Source organism: Saccostrea echinata, unplaced genomic scaffold, assembly GCF_033153115.1.
Source record: "Saccostrea echinata isolate AGI-Se365-2 ecotype Australia unplaced genomic scaffold, CSIRO_AGI_Sech_v1 ptg000014l, whole genome shotgun sequence".
Taxonomy (NCBI): domain Eukaryota; kingdom Metazoa; phylum Mollusca; class Bivalvia; order Ostreida; family Ostreidae; genus Saccostrea; species Saccostrea echinata.
In genome coordinates, this window is record NW_026889763.1 from 15,100,934 (window position 1) to 15,122,019 (window position 21,086).

Here is a 21,086-nt window from a genome sequence, read left to right on the forward strand (position 1 = left end):
TAAAATATCTACATAACTCTTTTAATCAATATTCAGTAGTTTATGAAACCAAGCCAATCTATTTCCTGAACAGAAAAATGTGATTTCTGATTACTTGTGTAATGTTTTACTTCACTGTCTGTGACTTCAAACAACTTAACTTGCCATTTTATTACAACTGATTCTATATGTATTATTAACATATTAACAGATTTTTATTTACTCTCATAAAACCAAATACAGCATCTGTCAAAATGAAAAAAAATCAGTAAGTTACACAGACAGAAAAACTGATGTTTTTTTTTTAAATTTCAAAATATTTTCAAAAATTTTACAAACTTCAAAATCTAAAAATCAAAAACTTTCTTTGGCTTTAGAACAGATCAAGGATAAAAATATCAAAAAATTACTCTAGCTACATAAAAAATGTGCAAAAACATGGCGATACAAGGCGATAAGATGAACCATCGTATACAATAAACATTCCAGTAACTAAATCCAACAGTACAGCTTATACTGTTGGCTCTTTAATTTGTTCAATGATTGGCAGCATTTTTATTAGAATAATTTAACAGCAAATTACAAAGCAATAAAGCTTAAATTTCCACAGAATACATGTACATGTATATGCATAAATGTGAGCATGCCCAAAAAGAAAATCAAAGTAATTCACAAATTGTGTCAGTCATTGGAAATAAAAATGTACAAGTGTAATTAAAATTGTATACTTTATGAATGTCACCAGGATTCAACAAGGATAAGAAGTCCTATTTAGATTGCACCAAGTTGCAAATTCCCTGTATATAATAACCTAGAATAATGCTACATGTCATATCTTTGTACATATATCAGTCACATGATTAGACTCTGTCCTGTATGGCTGTTTCAACCACTGCTTCTGTCTGTACTGTATTTAATACTGATTCATTGCATGATAGTTCAATTATTTAAGGGCTGGGTTTACATCATTTACAAATGCCTGGGCGATGAGACAAAGGAGAAAGGCTAAAGTACCAGTAATTATCATTTAAGAAAAAGAAAGCGTTATAATTCTACAGGAATTGCAAAATCTTACAATGAAAAATGAAAACAAACGAAAGAAATAAAAGCTGTGAAGAGTTCATGCATTTTTTTCTTCTTTTAAATATAGAGGGAAGACTGAGGGCTCAGCCTGACTGAAACACTGCTTTAAAACAGGTGTGTTATATAAAACCTAAAGCAGCAATAATGTATATATATACACAGATATATATCTAGTATGTACAGAGATAAAAGGGAGGTAACTTCATAAAAGCTAATATTTTAGAAATAACATTTAACTTTTATAATAACTTTGATAAATTGAATCCTAAATAGTTGTTGGCCTAGTTGACTGGCTCCACATAGTTTGAGGGCAGCATTCCGCGTTGTCCGGTCCGTTTGACAGTACCCTCCATCCAGCCCTCGTCGATTGGCTGACACTGGATAATTAAGTCGTCCTCCTGGAACGACACTTCATCTACGTCAGCTGACGTATAGTCGTAGAGAGCTTTACACACCATCTATAGAAAATCAAATATCATATATAAAATCATATGTAGGGGGGGGGGGTGATTAAACTTTATATATACAGTCAAACCTCGTTATCTCGAACTACAAGGGACAGAGAAAAAACTTTGAGATATCCGATGATTCGAGATATCGAGGGTAAAATACCTAAAGAATAAGTAGTTGGGACTTATAAATCACTTCGACATATCCATGGTATTTGAGATATCAGTGTTCGAGATACCGAAGTTCAACTGTATTACACATATATGTGTAACAGAGCTGGATAATATCAAAATTATCTAGACAGATGAATAGGTATTGAGACAGATATATATTTACAGGTTTTTATCAGTTTGTGGCAAATAAAAGAAATAAAAACTGAAATATTACTCTGTTGAATCTGAAAATCCTAAAACTATTTCCTTGCTGTTACTCCGTAAGTTTAAGAAGTCATTTAAGAGGGCTTTAAATGGTTCAACATTTAAAGTTGTTTATGATAATGCAATACTTTTCAGGTTTAAACAGGTCAAATCATGTGTTTTTTGACATATTAGTTGTATTTTCTACTTGCATATTCAATTGGAAAAAGAAAAATATTTGAATTTTAAAAAGACATTGTAAAATTGTCTGAATATTGCTATGCTGTACATTTGTTCTATTAAAAATAAAATTGAGTAGTTTCCCTTCCTTTGCACTTTAGCCTGATTTACAATATGCCCATTCATATATCATAAATCTTTTGACCTCAAGCTAGATACATCTGCTGTGTAATTACTGCTCAGGTAGATTTAATCTTACCCCTTCTGATGGTGGAGGCATTGCTGGCTGTGGGGGAGGGGGTTGGTAACTCTGAGGGGGTGGGGCCTGGTAACCTCGTGGAGGTTCAGGATCTCCTGAAAACAGTATAACATTTAAACGTATATACAAAATTTACCCAAGGCCTTTATTGTACACTACAATATCAATATTTCATCAATTCAAATTTCTTCAACACTGAAAAATCTTCAAATACACATACATACAGTGGCAGGGTTTAATGAATGTGTCATATTACAGCAGGCTTTAGATACCCTCAAAGATGGATTATTAATAAAATCATGTATTTATTAAAAGTAGTGATTGTCTGACTGTTAAGCCAACAAACAGCAGTTAAACTGGTATATGTACAGAGCCAGACTTGAGCCAAGGCAATCATATAAGCAGAGATTTTTAGCTACAGCTGACTAGCCCACTTTTGGTGCCTTATGGTCTATGCCTTATACAAGAAAACATTCTGAATAAAGATTGGACAATACCAGAAACAGTAACAATCTGCTCAGACACACAGGTATCTGTGACCCAAATGACCAAGACCAGGTTAAGCCATGAGGATTTTATGGACCAGCTTTATTTCCACGCACTGCTTACATGTTAGCAAAGCATACCTCCACTATATCTGCCAATGGATCCAAACTGATTGTTCATCGGGTCATAATCAGAAATTGACCCGACCCGACGTGTTGGGACGTCCTCCACTGAAAATTACAACATTATTAAAACAGATTACTTAGAGAGTCAGCAGATTCTTAGAATTTCTATATTTTATGTTGAAAGTGTTAGTTAAGCATTAAAACAGAAAAGTTGCTAAAATTTTATCAAGGAAATATTTGAATTGACAAAATAAATAAAGATGTTTAGAGAGCTAATATTCATATCATTCAAGAAAGAAAAAGGAAATCTATATAAATACAGGAAAATTTTAAAATAATACCAGCACTCTGTTTCATTCAAGTTGTTATAACAAACCAAGGCCATTGGTTAAAAATACCACCCAATACTGATTTCATTTATGTGGTTGTGTGAACATGCAATACTTAGTTTAAAGCAAAAATTTCATTTCTGTTTAAGGTTTGATGCAAAATTTGTTCATGGTTATAAAATCCTTGTAATATACTAACACTTGATAGAAGAGGAATAATTTTATAAATCCTTATCTAGAGAATATAATAAATGAATGAAGTACATATTATGAGCTTGCTAAGAGTTCATAAATCCACCACAGACCAAAAGCAAGGGGGAAAAAAGTTATACTTGTAACTAAAAGATAATAAAGAAATGATTTATAATATAAGTATAGAGAAAAAATGCACTTCAAGCAATCAATAACATAATTAATATGAGATAGAATTAGTACATTTTCCCATTATACATTAATGTCAAATAGTATTTATGTACAAGAGGTACATATTGTAAACAGTTCCATATTAAAATACAAGTCGCCTTACCCTCGTGAACACCTGGACCTTCCAAATCTAGAAAAAGTCCATTATAAGACTTAACAATAAATGTTTTAATAATTCATTTCACAATGTTATGCCCCAACTCTGCCTTGTCAAATTCTTGACATAAACATGCACAACCGCATGACTGTCTTTCATCAAGTGTACAATCAAGATTTTTGCACACAACTTTTCATCTAGCTAACCTTTAATCTAATTCAAATATTCTACTTTTAGGTCTATGACTACTTAAATTTCGATTTTTCCTATTCACTAATTTGTTTACATTCTCTCAAACTTAAATTATTTCACGGCTTCAATATTTTTTCCTGCTAAGTTTTTTTCTGGGAAATTATTCTATTCCATTTCATCAACTTAACATCAATCATCCCATCTGCTTCTATCATTGGTTTAACACCCCTTCCAAGAAAAAATAACTTTGAGTCAATTTTCTTTATATTCAATATTTCATTTTTGGTCCAGTTGTTCTTGCACTACAGAACTAATGACTACTCCCTGAAAAATGATGCAACTACTGACTACTCCCTCTATGCTACCTCAAAAACCAGGAAGTAATTGCGAGTTATTAAAGCAGGTGGGTGGATATAGGTACATCACAAACAAACGCCAACTTTTATCAGATGCATAGCACTGATACTCAGGTAAAATAAAAATGCAATCTTACATGCAATACTACTTAAACCATTTGAAATTGACTGACATAGTTTCCTATGTTTAAGTCTACATTTTTCGTATGTTTTGAATCTTGAAAATTGATACGACTAATAATGAGATGTACTCTGATCCATCTTTAGGTTGGTCAATCAAAGAATTTTTAGCTCACCTGAGCCAAAGGCTCAAGTGAGCTTTTCTGATCAAAATTTGTCCGTTGTCTGCCGTCGTCGTCGTCGTTGGAGTCGTCGTAAACTTTTCACATTTTCATCTTCTTCTCAAGAACCACTGGGCCAAATTCAACCAAACTTGCCACAAAGCATCCTTGGGTAAAGGGGATTCAAGTTTGTTCAAATGAAGGGCCTCGCCCTCTTTCAAGGGGAGATAATTAGGAATTCGTGAAAAAATAATGGCATCATTTAAAAATCTTCTTCTCAAGAACCACTGGGCCAGGAAAGATGAAACTTATGTGGAAGCATCCTCAGGTAGTGTAGATTCAAGTTTGTTCAAATCATGACCCCCGGGGGTAGGGTGGGGCCACAAGGGGGGATCCAAGTTTTACATAGAAATATTTAGGAAAATATCTTTAAAAATCTTCTTCTTAAGAACATTAAAGCCAAGATTGGTCATATTTATATGGAAGCATCCTCAGGTAGTGTAGATTCAAGTTTGTTCAAATCATGACCCCTGGGGGTAGGGTGGGGCCACAATGGGGGATCAAAGTTTTACATAGATATATATTGGAAAATATCTTTAAAAATCTTCTTAAGAACAGTAAAGCCAAGATTGGTCATATTTATATGGAAACATCCTCAGGTAGTGTAGATTCAAGTTTGTTCAAATCATGACCCCCGGGGGTAAGATGGGGCCACAATGAGGGATCCAAGTTTTACATAGAAATATATAGGAAAATATCTTTAAAAATCTTCCTCTTCAGAACAGCTTGTAGGGTGGGGCCACAATGGGGGATCAAATTTTTACAAATGAATATATGGGAAAAAAATCTGCTGCTCAAGAACAACAAAACCATTTGTTATATTGATATGAAAGCATCATCAGGTAGTTTAAAATTCAACACCCCCCTCCCTGTAAACTTTTCAATACTGTACTGATTTTTGCTTTTTTCCCTAGCCAATGTGCTCAGGTGAGCTATGTGGCCCATGGGCCTCTTGTTTTATTTGTCAGAATTCACTGACATATATATCTATATGCACTAGAATGCCAGTTGAAGTAAAACTTACATTTTACTACATTTACTGTTAATATATTATCAACACATAAATGAAGAATAACTTTTATCTATAAATATATAATTATGTTAAATCGTCTACAATAAATAATTTCTAACTTTTCTAAGTCACAAAAAAAGTCTGTCTAAGTGGCTGTGATTTGGGTAATCTATTTAATTACATCTACAATAAATGATTTTTAAAGTTCACTGTTGACTTGGAAATTATCCTTTTACAGATCAAAAATATTCATCAGGGATAAAAATACCTAATTTTCTTCTCTAATTACAATTAATCCATGATCTTTGAAAAAAAAATGTGATAGAATGCTCAGATTTTTGCGAGTATAAAAATATATATATTTTACAAATATAAATAAATATATCATACAAATTGTTAAGTTATTCAAATATTCAAGCACTCACAAAGCATATGTAATGGATGAGTTTATAATATAACCATTTTGGCAAAGTCATGCTTATTTTGCTATTCTTGTGTTTGTAGTCACATGTACATGTATTGACTGATAAGTACTTACTATACCAACAGGTTCATAAAGAAACAATTGATTTTATAAGGTAATGCATGTATCTGATAAAAGATTAAATATATAAGCAACATTGGGGTAAATCTCTACACTGAGGGATGCTGAGGGGGAACACAGTCCTAACCATGTCAGTACCAAAGTCATGCCAGTAGCATGCTAGCTACTTCTATAATGCACCAATTAAGCTACTGGAAAAGAATTTGAAAATTGTGTACCTTCATCTAGTGAATGAAAAGATAAACAAATAAAAACATGTAACTAACTAATTGTTACTGTGTATGTAAACTCTAATATATGTTGAAGTGTTGGAAAACGGTGCCAAAATGTGAAATTCTGTCAAAAGTTAACATCAATTGAAATTGCAAAGAGAGAGTTAGAAAAAGCAAGATGTTAGATTTTTCAGAAGTCAAACAGTGAATCTATCATTATTTTCTCATGCTCGATACTAACATTTTATTTTTTTCCAGATTTTTTTTTCTCACACGTAAGCTTTCGAGCAGCTAGCAGATAACAAGGGACAAGGGGTATAACTCACCTTTGCCGATGTTAGAGTCGTAAACAACACGGGCTTGGGAGTTTCTCATTGAGTATGGGGTACCTCCTGTGTTAGTCTCAGGTTCATAATTGCTAATTTTTCCAGGCTGGGGACGAGCGGGACCCTCTAAAATGTCAGCATGGATAGAGAATAGCATGCATGAAATTGAGAAAATAAGAGGCATTCCAAGTAAAGTCAGATTGCAAAGAGTCCATATGTGAAATCAGGCACAGTCTGAATGAAGAAGTCCTCTGATGTCAAATACATGTAGATACTGATCCTTTATAAAATGTCTGCATTATAGCAGAGAACATACCATATCCGGCTTCAAAATCCAACTCATCTTGAATATTAGTTTTATAAAAATGGCAAGCAAGCAAATTGAAAAATTTATTTTTAAAATTCATTAAATCAGAAAATTCACATTCAATAAGCATTTGGAAAAGCTGAAACTGCTTTCTGAAGACACACTGTATGTATTCCAATTTAACTAAAGATTATACTACGAGTTTTGGGGAAAGTTTTATTTCATTGGGTGAGAAATCACTCTGTGATATTTATCTGTGCAATGTGAAATTCAAACATGTTTGGGGTAAGCAACAACACTAAAAACTGGTTCTGTTAACTGGTGCCCCTACCTCTAGCCTCTCGGTCTGGGCGCCGTATTTCCATTTCGTTCAGCTGGTCCTTGACCTTGTGGTATTCTACTTGGCTCTGTATGGCTGTGTTTTGTTTGATCCGCATGGTTTCTGGATCATCCACCACTGTCAATTTCTTACCCTTCATCTTCTCAAAGTCAGCATGGTATTTAATCTGTCCACATAAAACAAAGTCAGCAAGGGTATATGATCTGTCCAAAGATTACTTATGCATAAGAATTTTTTTTTATGTAAAGCTATTCATAAATAGTTTCCTTGACTTTTTTTAAAATTCCTCTTGTAGTGAATTTTCCACATTAACTGTACATATCACCAATATTCCCACTTTTTGATACATGTACCTGTTTTCTTCACTTACCACAGCAACCCAAACTTTTCTTTTGAATAAGTAAAGACAACATTCTGCTCTAAATAACACACAAATCAATTTAATGAAGTTTAACAACAGCTAATGCAGCCTGATGTTAGTAATATCAGTCCTGTATTGTGTAGAACACTTGGTACACATGCAGTCACTGTGTGCAGTGTCCTTATTATTGCTAAAAAAATCACCAGTGTTTCAAATCTCATTTCAAACTTAAGCTTGTTCAATCTAGACTCAAAGAACTGTTTAAATGGAAAAAATACACCTTCCTCTGAATCATTTCCAAATACTCAGGATTCAAACTTGAACAGTCAAATTGGGAAATCACACAGGTAGAGAATACTTAATGATTGAAAACTCATGCCTACCTATCTCTGACGGCCCGAGGAATCAGGATAGTACAAATAGCAAGACAAGGGATCTAAAATAACAATGCCACCAAACTCGAAGTGGGAGACATTTCATGATGAAAACCGGCAAATGTGGTGGTGCTTTGCAAAAATTACCACAAGGAAAACCCATGCTTAACAACTGTAAAACTTTCTTCAGTCATAACTGCTGCAAATTTGCTGAACAAATTCTGGATCTCAAACACACAAGGCATGCTGAACGAGGAGTACTTTACCCTACTGACATTCTCCGTGTTTCGACGGTGCGTTAACATTTCTACGGTATCGGGGACCTGGTAACAACTGCCTTTGGACTCTGTGAAGTCCTTCTGATATTGAACCTAAAGATTACGTAGTTCACATTGAAATAGTGAGACAGTACTCTTTTGTGCCAATTTAAAATAGATGAGTTTTTGATTCCTTTTTCAAAGGAAACTTGATATCAAGTGTTGGCTGACTCTTTATATTAAGGTTTCTGATCCAGTATTTCCATATGTATATTTCATTCAAAGGACATTTACTTATGCTAAAACTGTGTGTACATCATTAATGTTATTACTTCATACCATTATCATGATTATAATTCAGGTTTTAAAGCTGGGAGAAACTTTTATTTCCTCTCAAATTGCTAAGCAAAGCATTTTTTTGCTGCAACAAACACAGGAAGATTTGTACAATGTACTTGGGATGTTTGGGGCTGCCTGCAATAATACCAGGACACAAGTGCTTTCAGGAAAAATAAAATTTTCACAGAAGAATGACTTGTACACAGTGGTACACATATATGGACAAACAGAGGAAATAATCAATTTGGAGGCTTGGTTTCCATGCTTGGTTTTATACCAAACTAATATTTTTGGTGTTTTCAAGGTATTTTTGAATCTCTGGACTGTCAGCAACTTGGGTATATTTAGATTTGGATTTTTCAAAATCCCTGTGGTACTCAATCTAAACAAAAGAAAAACTGCACACACAATAACTAAAATATGAAATGTTTGATTAAAATGACAAAATAGGAATAGCGTTATCAGTTATTCCATATCACACACTTTTTAAAGAAAATAAAACCTGTGAAATTATTGTTGATTATTCAATAAAATAAGTGACACAAAAAAGGGATTAAGAGAGATGCCGATCAAACACTCTTGGACATTACCAGGCTGACATTTTTGGTATTGGTGAGTTGTGTTTTCATGACTGGCGTATCTGTAACACAAGTGAATTGCGACTTGGATTCCTCGAAATTTCGATGATACTCTATCTGTCATTAAAAAACAGACCACCTCAAACAAAACATATCTCCACAATTAAATAACGGTTCAAGGCTCTGACCAAAGAAATGTGGTTAAGTATCAAATTAAAAGAACACTGCAATTTCTAAATATCATTCACTTATTAAATATCAGTTTGAGAATTACTGAATTCTTTAACTACATTAGTCAACATTTGTTTTACATAAGCATCATGCATCTGTATATGATATCATCTGAACATTCAAATAGATTAGATGAAAATATCATGCATGAACTGTATTAGACTAAGTTTATAAAATCCATAAAAAATGATGGAAATACAGACAAGAAACCAGTCATTTTTTTGTTTATATGTTAACTTCTTTTCAAGGATAAATCATTCATTTGAAGCAACACAAAATTAAGTATTTTTTGGAACTAATATTTCTTCAAGTAGAAAATAAGGTGAGTCAACAATACCCATGGCAAAATTTTAAAAACTTTTAACTGGGAGTCACCATATTCCATTTCCTTAAAGTGACACTATACATAACTTCATATTTTTTAATGATATTCCTTAATTGAAATTTTGGTTGAAAAATGTTGAAAAATTACTTTTTTATGAAAATGTTCAATAAATTTCACTCATGCATCAATATATATTATGAATGACACATGCATGATGGTCAACAGAGACTCCATGAATATTTTTTCCTAGACCTCGAACTAAAGTGCCACTGTTGCACAGCTAGATGAAATTTGCTGGACAACTAAACCTTAACATCACTAAAACATGTTTTTAATTCTATGGATACCAGAATTTCCTGCTGTAAACTCTCTTCTCCTCATCCACTGTATATTGATTCTGTACATGTCTTAGTCAATTAACTGCATTTCAATTAATGACTTGATTCTCCCTCTTCTCATGAAATTTGACATTTTAAATTCCAATTTTCAGAATAACCATATAAACTTTGGCTTTGAGGACAAAATACATTTGTATGCCTCTTTTTGATCAAACTGTAAAACACTAACTGGCAATTATTAACTACAATGTTAATTATAAATGTATGATATGCAAATTAAAATTTATTTTTAAAAAATATCAAAAAATATTCTTAAGATTTAAAATGATAATTTGAAATTATATAGGTCGTAATTTGTGTTGTTCATTTCTAATCAATTTACTTATAATGAGTGAACCAGAGAATTTTAAGAAATACACATGTACATCACAATTATATGTATCTATATACATAGACATAAACATTCAACCCCATGATTGGTATTTCAATGTTCCTGAAAATCTTCATGGGTAACAATACTCTGAATTTTAATTTGTTGACAGGAAATTGATGGGGAAATATAAGGTAGGGCCAGGTGCCTTTTGTCATACTTCCTTATTCACTAACTTCCCTCTTTTTACAAAGGTGTCATGTATATATTAATGTACTAAGAAACACATGACCAAATTTCCTACACACACTGGTATGCAGATATATTTTCACTGTCGCTGTATGACATATGGTTTACAAACATTATTACATTACTATATTCCGAGCATTGTACTGTTAACATGGCTTAGACTTGCCGCTGTTTTTGAGTATAAACAGCTTTGTCCAATCTGTAAGATGTCAAACCAGTGGACATTAAATGCCAGGTTTGATTGACCTGTACATGCAATAAAATGTTAGTTAAACAACAAAATTTAATTGTAGAACATGAATGCAAAAACTTCAAACTGGTCTTGCAGCAAACAAATTCTACAACATTCGAGGTATACCTCCTAAATATAGGAGCATCATAAGGGGAGTTAACTAATATTGACTACACGTGCCGATATTTATAGATATACCAGGCTGATATTTTTGGTGTTCTGCTGGTGACGTAACATGTCAGGGGTATCGGCTACTTGTGTGTACGCTCCTTTCTGTTTCTCAAATTCGCTGTGATATTGGACCTGTTTTGGGAATACCAACTTGTACATTAATAAAAGATACAAGTCAATGGAGAAATTCCTTGGTGTATCTTAAGTACACAAATTCAATTAGAGGTTAACTAGAGAAATCAATCTTATATAGAAGTATTGGCATTCGAGCTGTTGACTTTAATTTGCCGAAGCACATTATATAAAGCTGGTAATTAACTTTTGTATCATTTCCATGTACATAACTCACACCAACAAATTCTTTTAAGGGTTAAGAAAATTCTGCATGATGCGAACACAGACAAATTATGCCTAGTATATAAATAAAGTGTATTCCCTTCAAGGTGACCAAATATGTGTGTTTGTACAAACAGACAGACAGACAGACAAAACAGATATTTATATGTTTCCTTCACCACAGGAGCCAATACTATAACCATCACACATACTTTGGGGAACTCGTTGAATGTTTTTGATTCAGAGCTTCAACATGTTCAACACACACAATCTTTTTATTCTTTAAAACAAATGAAAATTGGCCTTAAGATACATGTACTACACAATACAAATCCAAGGTCATATTCAACTTAAAGCCCTACAATTCAAAAGGATAACGTTTTAAACCTATGCAAGGAAATGAAAAAAAAAAAAGATTCTTTGCATGGTAAATTAATAAACAATATAACAGCTACATCTGATTAGAGAAATCATAAGCAGCCGACTGAGGGATGTGTTTATTAACAGACCCCTACAGATACTGATGCTCTTTGCCAGCTTCTGAGATCTATTCTATCACTCGGAAAAGTTTCCTATGAAAACAGATGATGTAGTGATGAAGATAACTATCAAAAACTGGTTTACCTGAAAAGTTTTCCTTCTTTTGTGTCAATATTGCATCCATCCAACCCCCCCCCCCCCAACCCCCCCAAAAAAAGTCATAAGTAATGAGAGATTACAAAGCTCACCTTAACAAATGTTGTCTTTAAGGTCTTTAAGTAAGACAAAGTCACACAGTAAACTAATAATCCAGTAGCTGGCATCCCTAGATGCAACTTTTATGCAATTTTGGTCTGATAGGGCATGCAGTTATGTGGGAATGGACTTATCTAAAAACTTTAACCTAGTCACTCATCCAGAAAGTCAAATCCAGCACCTGAAGCAAGTTTGAGAGTGTTCATCCCTTAATGCATCATCCATGCAAGTTTGGTCTAGGTAGGGCTTGAAGCTACACTGGAATGAGTATGCTCCAAAAACTTTAACCTGGTCATTCATCTGGAAAAGGTAGGTCAAATCCAGTACCTGAAGCAACTCTGGTAGTGTGCATCCCTAGATGCATCATCCATGCAAATTTGGTTCAGGTAGGCCTTATAGTTTTTTGGTCAGGTACCTGCTCCAAAAACTTTAACCTAGTCACTCATCTGGAAAATGTAGGTCAAATCCCATATAAAAAGCAACTCTGGTAGTGTGCATCAATAAATGTATCATCAGTGCAAACCAGGTAAGCATAGGACATAGAGTCACTTCAGAATGAACCTGCTCCAAAAACTTTAAACTGGTTGCTCATCCAAAACGTAGGTCAAGTTCAGCATCCAAAGCAAGTCCAGTAGTGCATTCTTAGATGTATAATCCATGCAAGTTTGGTCCAGGTAGTGCAAATAATTACTTTATAATGAACCTGCTCCAAAAACTTTAACCTGGTCAGTCACTCAACCAGAAAATGTAGGTCAGATCCAGCATCTGAAGCAAGTCCAGTGGTGTGCATCCTTAGATATTTGGTATAGATAGGGATAGTAGTTAATTTGAAATTAACCCACTCCAAAAAAATGTAAGTCAGATTCAGCATACAAAGCAAGCCTGGTAGTGTGCATCCTTAGGTGTATCATCCATGCAAGTTTGGTCAATATAAGGCTTTTAGTTACTTGGAAATGAGACTTGCTCCAAAAACTTTAACATGCTCCAAAAACATTAACCTGGTCATTCTTTAGCTGAAATTGCAGCATCTGAAACCTTTACTGGTACAATGAAACACACTAGAAGCATCCTCCATGCATCTCTGATTTTATAGGGCCTAGAAGTACCTGAAAAGAAATCTGCTCCAAAAACTTTAATCTGGGATGTTGATGCCGAGGGTATTACATAAGCTCCCCCAACTTTGTTGAGGTGAGCTAAAAAAAAAATCTTTAACGCCATATGTTCTTGCAGAGGAAACTCTCTATGCATTCACTTAGGTCTTTTGCATTGGAAATAAACCGTGAAGTACCTTTTTAAAGATTTTTTTTTTTACTGTAATGGTTTTGTAATTTCATTGTTGAGTCTAGTAAATTATCATTTATCAACCATCTATTAAATCTACCCACTTGATTTTTTTTTCTTTGAGAGATCTACACAGTGACTTTGGTATCTTTTTTTTTTTTTAACAGAGTAAAATGTGCATTACAATTTGGCTCTCCTTAATTCTATAGTGAAGGCTTCATTCCACTAAAAATTCTTTTCTAGTACAAACAGCCCTGTATCTTTACAAGTATTAAAATAACAGATTGAAATGATCTGTGTTAGAACCATCTTTTCCTTGACCTAATCATGAAATGCTAATCATGACTGCACTTATTCCTGGCTACACTTCAACAGGAAGTCAATACAGACATTTTAATTAGGGCATTTCATAAATCAGGAAAATATAATGCCTTTGTAGCAAGAGTGAAGACTTTGTCTTTTCTGTGGAAATGGTTGAAGTAAACAGTGATGACTCTCTACTCTCTGGGGTCTGAGAGACAAGTGATACACACCCAATCCTATGTTTCTTCAGTGACTGAAATAGGATTGTGGAGGATCTCATTATTTCTGAGATGCAAGTCAATGCTTATGCTATGTTTACTAACAGATTGGATTGGAAAGTTCAGGGTGGGGGTGTTAAGGGGTGGAAAGTTCTGTTTTTTTAGAATCTTGTCAATGATCTATATACTTACTCTAAGACTGGACTGTGGGGGATAGAAGGCCTCACTACTTCTGATATACATGTCAATGATATATATACTTACTTTTAGACTGGACTGTGGGGGTGGGGGTGGTCTCACTTTCTGAATTACATGTCAATGCTATATGTTTACTGATATAGGACATGGAAGGGGAAAAGTCTCAATGTTTCTTGGTTGGAGATAGCCCTGGGGTGTCTCGCTTTCTTGTCTCTAGTTTAATCTCTTCCTAGATTTTGGTGGAGCTGGGAGTGTCTAGCTTTGTTTTCTAAGATACTTGTTTGTCTGTTGTTTAATCTCTCAGACATACTTACATTACTCTGTACTTTGGTATTCTGTTTGATTCTCTGATTTTCTGGTGTGTCTGCTACAGCGGTGAAGGAAGTGGTGGGGTAGTGACTACAAAAAATAGCAATGTATTACCAATAAATACTAAAAAACTCAAATCATGGATCAAGCAGTTTGTTAATACACTCAAGTAAACGAATCAAAATTACTACCTTTTATCATGTTACATATGATTATAACAAAATATGACAGAGATTATGACTGTATTAGAACGTGTGTATTTATAGTATGTTATGCTAGTAACATTGTATAACGTTCATGATAACATCCTATTACTGTGTGTTCGGCTGAGATTTCTGGTTGTTGTGAACACTTACACATTGCAGTAAGGTATCTTGTTGTAGCCTTTGTAATTTTTCATATTCAGGGTCATGTTGCAAACATCGCATTTGAAACATGCTTTGTGCCAAAACTGAAAAGAAAGAATTAAATCACGTGATAAACTTAATATCCAAGAGAGCTGGGACATACACCAAATAGAAAAACTATCAATTATATAAAAAAAAAGACTTTGAAATATCTTAGGCCATTGACCATTTCATGAGGGGGAAAACAAGAGCAAAAAAATCAAAAAAATACATCTCCGTAAGCTGACAGCCATAAATTATCTCCCTCCCTCACATTGTGTGTTTATGATAACTGTAGCAATCGTGCAGGAGAGAGAAGACAGTTTTAAAAAAACATCTGTAATTTGTGCAGACTCTGGCGGTTGTAGGGTTGGTGAAGACAAGAATTACACTGAAGGAATGCTGAGAATCTTACATTTACCAAACACAATGACTCAAAAACTCAGGAATCTAAAATCTCAATCCTCAGAGAAGATAATGCAATTATCAGAGAATAAGAATTAACAGTGGACTGTGTCTGTCAACAGTTGTTAGAGTCAAACTAAAGTGTACGCTATAGGTGATAGCTAGGAATAGTTTGGGGAAGACAACACACAGAGCCAAAATAAACATGGCTTCAGCTGGCTTCAAGGACAAAGGATAACAATTCAAATTCTAGTCATATACATATATCTAGTCTGATACTATACAGAGAAATATAGAACTTTAACATGTTGAATAAATTATAATGGCATATCTTCCAAGCTGATACAGATGTAGCAAAAACTACTATAACGCAAGGTGTGCAACACCTGTAAAATGTAAACATGAATAAAATAACTGTACACATTTATGATACAAAATGTAATCAATGTACATACAAATATTTAAAATCTCTAAAATATCTCTTGTTGACCCCACTATACTTATTGTGTTACGTTTTCCTGTGTTAAGTTAGGGAACTACTCCAGACAGGAAAACAATAAGAGATACATGATGTACATTGATACAAGAAGGAGATAAGTTATGGAATTTCTCCAGATTCCAGGAAAACACACTAGCAGTCTCTCCAGCTGAGAGTTCAATGGTAGAACTTCTGACTTAAGAAACAGTTTCTTTTTTATTATCTAATCTCTACATTGTGCAGGTAGGAAATATGATAAACATTCATTAAGATATCATAATACAGTTAAAACCAAGTTCAATTTATCCTATAGGAGTCAGTGTTATCAATACAGTGCCGTACCATGAATCACAAACACTGTACATATACACATTGAGACATTTATACTGCTGCCTGCTGGGGACCTACACAATTTCTCGCATCCAGTGATCCATACTTCAACTCTTCTAAAAATGAACAAATATGAAACAAACTTAAAAAAATTTAAGAACTTTGAAAAAACTGGAAAATTGATGTCATTGGCAATATGGTCTTGAGAAAGTAAACATTCTAAAGCTCACCCAAGTAATATATTAAAATTATAAAAATTCACCCTGATATAAAGAGATTGTAATTACATGTATTTTATTTCTTAAGAGGATAAGTTATTTGTCATTAAAAAAAACAACAGAAAATTTCAAATAACACATTGTTGTTTCATGACTGTTTCACAATGGCCAACATCCAAGATTTTCTAACTGCTGTCTGTAATTTTTAGATTCCCCCTGGTTTGAGGTACTTATGATCTTACATATATTCTAACACTGCTATAGTTTTCCCTTCCTGTTTTGTGAAGTACCTAGTAAGAAATGCGCCTCATACACGTATACTGTACATCATCTTATGCAAGTCCTTCACCTAGTTTACTACTACTTCAAGCACTGCGCATTTAATTTGTAGATTTACAAAAACCTACAGCTCTGTTTTACACTTAAAAAACTAAAACTGTATTTTCTTCAGACATATGTAACAATTTACTGTCCTTACAAAAAAAGGATGAAGTAAAGGGGGATATCCAAGATGAACTTCATGTGTGAATGTTACTTTTTTGGCAAAAATTCTATCAAGTTTTGACATTTCCCCTAAGTTATGCCTTAATGAATCATTACACAGTTACACTATGACCATAATAGGTAAAAGGTATGAAGGCTACTCATGCATATAAATGGGGCTGAAAAATTAATCAATATCTACAATTAAATTCCACAGAATCCCAGCAGCTGACTTAAATTTAAACACCTGTCCTGACCTTTCAAAGCAAGCTCTGATCTGTTTCACCTGAGCTGCAGTGAGCTCAAAGATAATACCTGTCCTGCCTGTCTTATATACAGGTCCACTTTAATCAGACACAGACATGCTTTGCTGAGTATTCTTATTTAAGTACAAACAGAAAATAAAAGTTATACATTTCATTTTAAATCTTTACTGGTCCATTAATTAAGTAAATTAACCTCATGAAATCAAAAATAATAATGTTGGCACTTGACTTAGGAAACTGCATGTGAACCTCATAGATAACATGTACTGAAGTTACTCCATTCAACAGGAGTATTGTATGTGTTACAATGGAAATTTAAAGACTCTGTATTCTGTAAACGTTTTAACGCCTTGTGATGACAGTATGTCAGAGATCTGTCTTTTTTTATCTACTGGGTAGATAACTAAAGATAAACTGGGCTTTGATGAACTGTGTAAATATTAAACATTTGTGTTAATACAGGCTGGGAAAGGAGGGGTGATCTGCTATTTCCTCTACTTATAATTACTGATCAAAATGTTTGCATTCCTTTTCTTTGTAAACATTCCAAAACAAAAGGTCTGTCCATAGCATATGTGACCAACGCATTGTTGACCATTCAGTCATTGACTTGGCTTATCAAAAATCTGTCAAAATCTGGTAAACTCCAATGAGTCCATGTTCAGTCAAGCATTTTATCGACACAGTTCAGTTGTCAATCAGTATTTTATCACTGCTGTTGGCCAGTTGGTGGGTAATCAATACTCAGATTAAAGAAATCACTGACATTTGTAACATCTTCAGCAAAATGTAGGTCATTAAAATACGATCACAGGCATGTCATTAATTATGAACAGACTGTTAACATGTACAGGTTAATCATTCTGGCATGTTTGACCAATTTTAGGTGTGAAAACATAAGCATTAGACAATTAACATCTTTTTCTGAACACATGCTGTTTCTATATATAGTTGATAACTTGATATTTTTAAAATTTGACAAAGAACCTCCAAGGATTTACTTATGGTACTTACACAAAATAAAATTTGACAATTACAAGTACTTCAAAATGATAGGCTTCTTTCATTTAGTGGAGTTATCAACACTTGCATTGTTCAAATGGGACAAAAAAAAAGCAATGTGAATGTCACAAGAAGAAATGAAGAAAAAGAAAATAAAAAGGCAGTGGAATAAGTTTTGTTTTCTTGTTAATATTTACGAGTGGTAGATTTCTAGAAATTGTATACAGTGGAGTGTACACTTCCCTTGTATAGCCTATCGAGACAGTAATGATGGTAATACTAAAGTCTTACATAATCCACAGTGGAGTACTCTTCATGTAGACTGTACTATATACTAAGTGTTTGCTCACTTATATTGTTACATTTGTGCAATTATACATTGGGGAGATATTTTTTTTTTCTTCAAGAAGTTTTTGTGGTTTCACAGATTCTAAAGTCATAGGGTTATTTTAGTAATATCATCAACTATGAAAATTTTTTTATACCAAGAAAAACAGTCACACATATTTCATTTATCTAGAGCTGTAGTGACCAGATTAATAAAACACAAATGTTGAGTTACACATATCTCATCATGCTCATATTCTCTACTGTTATATATAAATTTTTTCAAAGAATACACTTGAAATATGCCTTTCCTTATATTTAAAAATTCATGGAAATTAAAGTCACACATAGGAGTCACACCAGAAGAAAGTATTATTCAACAGGCACAATCATTAAAAACAGCTGTATCTTAATTAATACAACGAATGAAATAAACAAGGATAAGATAAACACTACGTCCTATATCATACTTATAAAACCATTTAAAAGTTAAATGCATGACATCCCCGTTCATGTTGATGCCAGGTTAAATTTATCTGAATCTTCTCCAAGCATGCCAAATATAGTAATAATATATGTATATATACATATCCTGATTGACAAATACATGAGGTTTTTCATATTGCCTCCTGATAAATTTGTCGAGACTCAAATAGAACATACAGAAAACATTAACTTATATATTTCCTATCAGAATACATGCTACAATCAACCAAAACAAGAAGTTGTGAAAAGGTCCCGCCCATTTTTCAACAGTAGCTGTATTTCAGAATTGTAGAAGGCTAATATTTCATGACACATTTCATATACAAAAATAATTAATTAAATATGACTTTCCACCTTACCTAGCAAGAAAAAAACGGGGGCAATAAATATCAAAACAAGGGAAGGGGACCCCGCTAGGCCACCCACAGAAGCCATCAAAATTCAAACCACCGACCTTGTCTAAGCATTTGAGCTCCTCTGTCGGGTAAACCGTCTTCTCGCACTTTGCGCACTTCTTACTCATTGTTACTGTTAGTCCAATAAATCACATTAATTAAAACTCTCGATTAGAATAAAAACACACTGCTCTACTTCCAACTTCCAAATAGGTATATTTTTGTGTGATACTTGAGGCTTTTCAAATGCGGAAGTGATGTCAGAATACTCAGGACTATGGAACTTAATCACTGTCACTTCGTTTATTCGGGACATATGTTAACTTTGTCTCTCCTCAAATTACAAATGCTATGGATGCAGTTTCTTTGATTGTACTTCTTATACTTCAGTTTTCTGAAAATCTGCAGTATAATTCACAACAATTCCATGGTGTCCCTTGATTTCATGATTTGCTATGAACGCGAATGCTCCTCTGTATTTTCGCCAAGAAAGATAACAATGATATCATGGACGATATCAAAAGACAAAAAAAGTAAAACAAAAATAAATAAATAAAATAAAAAAAAATAAAAAAAAAAGATAATAAATAAATAAAATAAAAATAATAAATACACAAAATTTAAAAGTAGATGAATTACAAACTATAGTAGTCTTCCCCTATTAATTGAAAATTAATAAGAATTAATAAGAATTTTAAAAACAATCCTAACAAAACTTAGAATTTGTGCTCATTCACTACATATTGAAATGGGGAGATACTCAAGGCCACCTATTCCTAGAGAAAAACGCGTATGTCATTCTGTACTTTACTTTCCTAGTTATGATCAATGTAGGTTACAATATTGCGATATATTTATTGTATTCACGGCTATATGCTAATGTATGATGGTGTTGCCATAAATTGAAATTGGGGAAAAAAACAGGCATGTTTTATTGTAGAAAAAATAAATAATTGAAATAAATTAAATTGTATGAATATATATATATATATATATATATATATATATATATATATATATATATATATATATATATATATATATATATATATATATATATATATATATATATATATATATATATATATAGGTGTATCCAAAGAAGTATAGGTGCTACATGTTTTCATTATCAGTATTCAGTCAAAAAGTTTTTTATGTTTCGAATTATGTATTTCTTTTTAACGAACAAAGAAAAAATATCAATCATTTTCTTGTATAGCACAAACAGGCGCGGATCCAGGAATTTTATGACAACCAAAAAATTCGAGGTTGTGGTGGTGGGCTCCACGTTTTCTTGGGGGGGGGGGGCAAAGTCATTTTTATTTGCTTCAGTAATCAGTATATACTTTTTATAACTCTGCAAATTCCGGGGGGGGGGGGTCTTGACCCCCCCGACCCCCCCCCCCCTCTAAATCCGCGCATGACAAAAAACAGAGACGAGATTCATCCACAAAAATCGTATTTGAGTACCGTATATATAAACAGCCGTGTACGTTTTACTTTTGTTTGATGTGTACATACATATATAGGATCTCTCATGGTTTGTGGTTGGATGTAAAGGATGTCTGCACTTAACGCCTGTTTTTGGGTCTTTTTCGGTTGCTTCTGTTGCTTTTATATCTTAACCTTATTAATTTCCTTTTTGTATGTTTATGAAAGAATCCTGTCAATTTGGAACCAAATTTAAATCTTAAAATGATTTTAGACT

The 21,086-nt window shown here is 33.3% G+C and overlaps 1 protein-coding gene across 8 annotated transcripts; it reads right to left on the reverse strand.

The window, feature by feature from the left end:
• On the reverse strand, positions 1–19,644 carry LOC133186807 (LIM zinc-binding domain-containing Nebulette-like). Of its 8 annotated transcripts, XM_061322134.1 has the most exons (13): positions 19,438–19,644; positions 14,959–15,053; positions 14,608–14,692; positions 11,250–11,354; positions 9,319–9,423; positions 9,006–9,110; positions 8,399–8,503; positions 7,389–7,563; positions 6,751–6,876; positions 3,774–3,800; positions 2,934–3,023; positions 2,308–2,402; positions 1–1,520 (listed from the first exon to the last, which is right to left on the reverse strand). In XM_061322134.1, the coding sequence occupies exons 1-13, from the start codon at positions 19,504–19,506 to the stop codon at positions 1,344–1,346; spliced, it is 1,359 nt and encodes a 452-aa protein (XP_061178118.1). In that variant the 5' UTR covers positions 19,507–19,644; the 3' UTR covers positions 1–1,343. The 8 variants fall into 8 exon arrangements, with proteins under 8 accessions (XP_061178118.1, XP_061178121.1, XP_061178120.1 ...); XM_061322137.1 differs by lacking the exon at positions 6,751–6,876; XM_061322136.1 differs by lacking the exon at positions 9,006–9,110 and having other exon boundaries at positions 19,438–19,643.
• Between the last annotated feature and the right edge of the window lie 1,442 nt (positions 19,645–21,086).